Here is a 6,456-nt window from a genome sequence, read left to right on the forward strand (position 1 = left end):
CAGTTTTCATGCTATGACAATCATTTATGCATCATTTTAATGCATTACGATTGTACTTTAACTTGGTATATCATTTGTGGCAAAATGTGTTCTTCTAAAAAATTGTAAATTTCATGGATCGGTAGAATTGTTGTTCTATGTTTAAAAACGCTGTGATTTGAGGTTCCGATATGGTTGCAAATAACTTTGACAGTTTTCATGCAAGGACAATCGTTTATGCATCATTTCAAAGCATTACAGTTGAACTTTGTTTTAGTGTATAATTTGTGGCATAATTAATTTTTACAAAAATTGGATAGATCGGTATATTTATTGGTACAGGTTTAGAAATGCGGTAATTTAAGGCTCCGATATGGTTGCAAATATCCTTTATAGTTTTCATGTTATAGCAGTCGTTTATATATCTTTTTATTGCATTATAGTTGCCATTTGTTTTGGTATATAATTTATTCTTCTTATTCTTATCTATATAAATAAAAATCAATTGTCGTTCGTTGGTAATTGCATCAGTTGAGAACGGCTAGACCGATTTGGACAATTTTTTTACTGAAATGTTCGTCATAGTCCAACTTAGGTTTTTACGGAAAGAAAAATTGACAACGCCCACTTTTACGCACACTTTTTTCGATTTATCTAAAATCGGAAAACGGCTGCACCGATTTGGCTAAATTTTTTAAAACATGTTCGTAGTAATCAAATTTAAAGTTCTACTGAAAGAATAATTGACCACGCCCACTTTTTTTAAAGCATTACAGTTGCACTTTATTTTGGTGTATAATTTGTGGCATAATGAATTTTTACAAAAATTGGATAGATCAGTATATTTATTGGTACAGGTTCAAAAATGCGGCAATTTAAGGCTCCGATATGGTTGCAAATAACTTTTATAGTTTTCATGTTATAACAGTCGTTTATATATCTTTTTATTGCATTATAGTTGCCATTTGCTTTGGTATATAATTTATTCCATAACTAGCTGGCCCGACAGACGTTGTCCTGTCCAAATTAGAAAAAATGTTTATTTTCGATTTGTGATTTTAGATAAATTGAAAAAAGTGAGCGTAAAAGTGGGCGTGGTCAATTATTCTTTCAGTAAAACTTTAAATTTGATTACTACGAACATTTTTTAAAAAATTTAGCCAAATCGGTGCAGGCGTTTTCCAATTTTAGATAAATCGAAAAAAGTGGGCGTGGTAAATTTTTCTTTCAGTAAAAACTTAAATTAGATTACTACGACCATTTAAATAAAAAATTTAGCCAAATCGGTGCAGCCGTTTTCCGATTTTAGATAAATCGAATAAAGTGTGCGTAAAAGTGGGCGTTGTCAATTTTTCTTTCCGTAAAAACCTAAGTTGGACTATGACGAACATTTCAGTAAAAAAATTGTCCAAATCGGTCTAGCCGTTCTCAACTGATGCAATTACCAACGAACGACAATTGATTTTTATTTATATAGATAGATAGAAGATATATTTTTAGAAAATGGCCAATTGGATAGATCGATAGAATTATTTTCACAGCTTTAAAAACGCGGTAGTTTGAGGTTCCGATATGGTTGCTGTAATATACAAATCTGGTAGCCTTTATTAATAATCAAATCTGGCAACCTTGAGCTGTCAAATATGTAAAAATTAATTGTTACATGGATTTCTACGAGCACGTGCAAGCTCCTTTTTTTTTATATAATAAATTATCTATATTTTAAGAAACAACTAAACGTGCATTTAATTAATTGTCAACGACCACCACAGATTGGCGACGAGGTCAACCAAAGTCTTAAAAATGGATAAAGATCAATTTGCTGCTTTCATGCAGATGCAACACAACTTAGTTACACAGGTAATGCAAATGGCGGCACAGGGGCAGAACACGGTGCAAGGTGCTGCCAACACAAGTGCCACTACTACTGCTTTATTACCAAATTTTGAACCGTTTGACTCTTCCAAAGAGTCATTCAGGAATTACATCCAAAGGTTCAAAAATTATACGGAAATGAAAGCAATTTCTACAAACAACGAGTACTGTGCCAAACTGTTGTTAAATTCAATAGGAGCAAAGCTTTTTAATATGGTAAGCGCTTTAGCAGCACCAAAGGCACTAAATGAGGTTCAGTACGGAGAGTTACTGCAACTGTTGGAGACACATCTCTCTCCAAAAAAGAATGTGCTGGTGACACAACACCAATTTTTGTCGAAATACCAATCGGAAGGACAGTCCATTGCCGAATTCGTGGCAGCATTGCGAGCCGAAATCGGGGATTGCGAATTTGTGTCGGCATGTAAATGCAAAGCATCAGTAGCGGACATATTTTTACGGGCCCAATTTATACGGGGAATTTATGATAACAACATGCGGGAACAACTTCTACAATCAGGATCGAGCCAATTTGAGGATGTTGTGGCAAAGGCGATTGCTATTGAGGCGGCTAAAGCTGATTCAAAAGAAATGACGATGAGATCGAGTACAACAACAACTATAAATCAAGTTTTCAAACGTAAAAATCATAAATACAACAATAAAGCTGGGCAATCGTCGAAAGCACAACAACCACAAGGTAAAATTGATTACAAAAAATTGGGCATAGATGGCTTATGTTTGCGGTGTGGTAGAAGTAATCATTTCGCTAAAGACTGCCACACAGATAAGGACAAATTAAAGTGTACCGGGTGCAACAAAAAAGGTCACATCGTTAAGGTCTGTATTGCTACGTTGAGTAAGTCATCAAATGGGAGAACCCCACAAAAGAAGTATTCAACAAACCAAATACATCAGGATGAAGATTATGGCGTTTATAAGGTAATCGACGTTTACCAAAACAACAACAATTCAACAAATGCTGAACGATACTATACAGACATCGATATAGAAGGTAAAATGGTAAAGTTCGAAGTGGACTCTGGGTCAGGTTTTACATTTTTGCCCAGGGGTCAATTTAACAAGCTACAATTGGACACACCAGTGGTTCCCACCAATATTGCGTTTCGTTCGTATACTCAAACAACATTTATACCTGACGGGAAAATAAAAGTAAAAGCAAGATACAACAACTCAACTATATTCGATGATATTTACATTGTTCCAGATGGCTGTTCAGCATTAGTGGGTCGCTCGTGGATCAGACGGTTAAACATAAATTTAAATGACCTGGACAACAATAGTAAAACAACAAATACAGCTGATATTAATCAGGTAAGCGTTATCGATGAAATTATACATGAATTTTCTGAGGTATTCCAAGAAAAAATTGGTTGTACACGACAATACAAAGTTTCGTTACAATTACGTGAAGGTGTCAAACCAATTTATAACAAAGAAAGACAAATCCCATATTCCTTAACGGAACGAGTTGAAAAGGAACTAGATGTGTTGGAACAAGCTGGGATTATATCCAAAACAACGAATAGCGATTGGGGGTCGCCCCTGGTAGTAATACCTAAAGCTGATGGGGGGGTCAGACTGTGTGTAGATTATAAGGTCGGCGTAAACCAACGTCTAATTGATGCACACTACCCAATTCGTAAAATCGATGACATTTTTAATAGCCTTCGGGATTCAAGGTATTTTTGTAGACTCGATTTGTATAAGGCATATTTACACATACCAGTAGACGAACAGTCGAGTATAATACAAACAATTTCAACTCATCGGGGTACATATAAAATGCAACGGTTATCATTTGGCATTAAAACTGCCCCCGCAGAATTTAACAGAATTATTGACCAGATATTAAGGGATGTACCGAAAACAGAGTCGTATTTCGACGACATAATTGTACATGGAAATTCAATGGAAGAGTGCATTTCTCATTTAAAAACTTGCCTTGGACAGTTGAAACGTTTCGATTTACACCTTAACCGGGGCAAATGTTCGTTTTTCAAAGAAAGTATTGAATTTTTGGGTCACATTGTTGAATTTAATTCGATAAAGAAATCTCCATCAAAAGTTTCGGCAATTCTTAACATGCCTACACCAAACACGGTTGACGACGTTAGAAGGTTCTTAGGGATGGTAACGTACTACGCACGCTTTATACCTAAAATATCTACAACAACTACACCCTTAAGACACCTCTTGAAAAAAGATTCAAAATTTAACTGGACCAATAAATGTGAAGATGCGTTTAACACACTGAAAAGAGAATTGGCCAGTGAAAGAGTATTGGTACCCTACAACCCTAGTTTAAAAATTCAATTGGCGTGTGACGCAGGTCCAACAGGTATAGCGGGTGTCTTATCACACATATTCGATGGGGAAGAACGGCCAATCGCGTACGCGTCTAGGGCATTGACGCCCGCCGAACAAAATTATTCTCAGCTGGATAGAGAGGCGCTATCAATTGTTTTTTCTGTTCAACACTTCCATGAATATTTATTCGCGCGTCAATTCGTACTCATAACGGACAATCAGCCGATTATGAGAATTTTTCATCAAACAGCAAAACTGCCTCAAATGACGTCTGCCCGATTACAACGATATGCAGCGTATTTATCTGGTTTTAATTATGAGATACAAGTCAAAAAAGGGGTCGACAACACTAACGCGGATTGTCTCTCCAGAGCGCCCGATATTACAACAAATTTCGCCGAATGTTCTATCAATAGAGAAGTACATCTTATATGTAATGAAAGTATTAATCATATTAGTAATTCGAAAATCAATTTTCAATCACTCCGTGATGAAACCCGTAAGGATAAATACATTTCACAAATCATAATGAAACTACGTAACAACAACAAAAACGATAATGACAATGATATCGATCCAGAATTTACAGTTGATGAGGACGTGCTTTTCAGAGGTCAAAGAGTAGTAATCCCTGAAATCCTACAACCATACGTGTTACAGGAACTCCATTATACGCACTTAGGCATCACTAAGATGAAACAACTGGCACGCCGCTATGTATACTGGAAGAACATTGACAAGGACATTGAAAATTTGGTGCGATCATGTCCGTCATGTGCGTTAGTAAAAAGTTCTCCAGCTAAAGCGGAACTTCATCCGTGGGAAGAGCCTGATGGAAATTGGCAACGCATACACATAGATTATGCCGGTCCTTTTCAAAATAATTTCTTTCTGGTGGTAATGGACGCGAAGTCGAAATGGGCTGAAATCGGTATTAGCCGAACAGCACCGTCGTCATTGTCGACAATAGAAATTCTAGAAGAAATATTTTCGAGAAATGGATATCCAAACGTTCTGGTATCAGACAATGCAACAATTTTTACAAGCGAGGAATTCAAAACTTTTTGTAAAAACTGCGGTATTTTTCAAAAGTTTATAGCGCCAGGCCACCCAGCCACGAATGGGTTGGCAGAGAGAAATGTACAAACTCTAAAACACAAATTAACGACAATGGAAAGTGAAACGATGTCTATTCGGAAAAAAGTACAGGAAATACTTTTTAAGTATCGCGCGACGCCATTAAAAAACTCTAAAACTCCTTCGGAACAGTATTTGGGAAGGCAAATACGTATAAGTCTGGATGCATTTAAACCAACTAAGTTTAACAGAACTCAATACTCAAAATGTATGGCCAGGCAACTGTATAAGGGTGAGAGAGTCTTAGCTCGTTATTACACAACAAACAAGACAACCTGGAAGACGGGTATAATTACCAAGAAGCTTGGAAATCTCCATTATATAGTTGAACTAGATAACGGATTTGTGTTCAAAAGGCACATAAATCAATTACGTGCATCAAATGTCCAGCCTACTATTCCCGAAAACAATAATGAAAAAGTAGTTCTGCGAGATGAAAACAACAAGCGACAATATGCAAACATCGAAGATCTCGTAGAAATACCCAATGATTCAACAAACACGTCAGAGCGAAATTCACAACAACCGAATCAACAAGAATCATCATCAAATCAACAAGAATCATCATCAGATCAACAAACATCATCATCAAATCAACAAGCATCATCAGATCAACAAGCATCATCATCATCAAATCAACGAGCATCATCATCGAATCAACAAACATCATCATCATCAAATCAACAACCATTTTCATTGAATGTACAACCGCCATCTACGATACCGCGTAGAGTTTCGGCAAGGGTTCGTAGACTGCCCCCACATTTAGGAGACTACATAGTAGACTCTGAATGAAACCTCATACGATTCCTTATTATCATTTTGTTTTATTGAATTTATTTTATTCAATTTTAAAAATCTTTTGTCAAAATTTCAAATTATTAAATTACATAAATACATTGAATTAAATATTGTAATTTTGAATAAGTTAATATAATGAGTATGTAATAAGGGTGAGAGAATTGTAATATACAAATCTGGTAGCCTTTATTAATAATCAAATCTGGCAACCTTGAGCTGTCAAATATGTAAAAATTAATTGTTACATGGATTTCTACGAGCACGTGCAAGCTCCTTTTTTTTATATAATAAATTATCTATATTTTAAGAAACAACTAAACGTGCATTTAATTA

General features: G+C 35.7%; 1 protein-coding gene across 1 annotated transcript; it reads left to right on the forward strand.

Annotated features, from left to right (window-relative positions):
- Positions 1 to 1,782: 1,782 nt before the first annotated feature.
- LOC119611123 lies at positions 1,783 to 6,117 on the forward strand. The gene is made up of 2 exons (XM_037966596.1): positions 1,783 to 3,426; positions 5,713 to 6,117. The coding sequence occupies exons 1-2, from the start codon at positions 1,783 to 1,785 to the stop codon at positions 6,115 to 6,117; spliced, it is 2,049 nt and encodes a 682-aa protein (XP_037822524.1).
- Positions 6,118 to 6,456: the final 339 nt, after the last annotated feature.

The sequence above is a fragment of the Lucilia sericata genome, unplaced genomic scaffold, assembly GCF_015586225.1.
Source record: "Lucilia sericata isolate MDLA Ls3-8-SP2 unplaced genomic scaffold, ASM1558622v1 Contig000030F_arrow, whole genome shotgun sequence".
Taxonomy (NCBI): Eukaryota; Metazoa; Arthropoda; class Insecta; order Diptera; family Calliphoridae; genus Lucilia; species Lucilia sericata.

What these genes read in the sequence shown, in the direction of transcription:
- LOC119611123 (XM_037966596.1), top strand. Translation starts at nt 1,783, where the DNA reads ATGGATAAAGATCAATTTGCTGCTTTCATGCAGATGCAACACAACTTA. An exon ending in ATTGGGGGTCGCCCCTGGTA is followed by an intron (nt 3,427 to 5,712) that starts GTAATACCTAAA and finishes TCAAATGTCCAG; the next exon opens with CCTACTATTCCCGAAAACAA.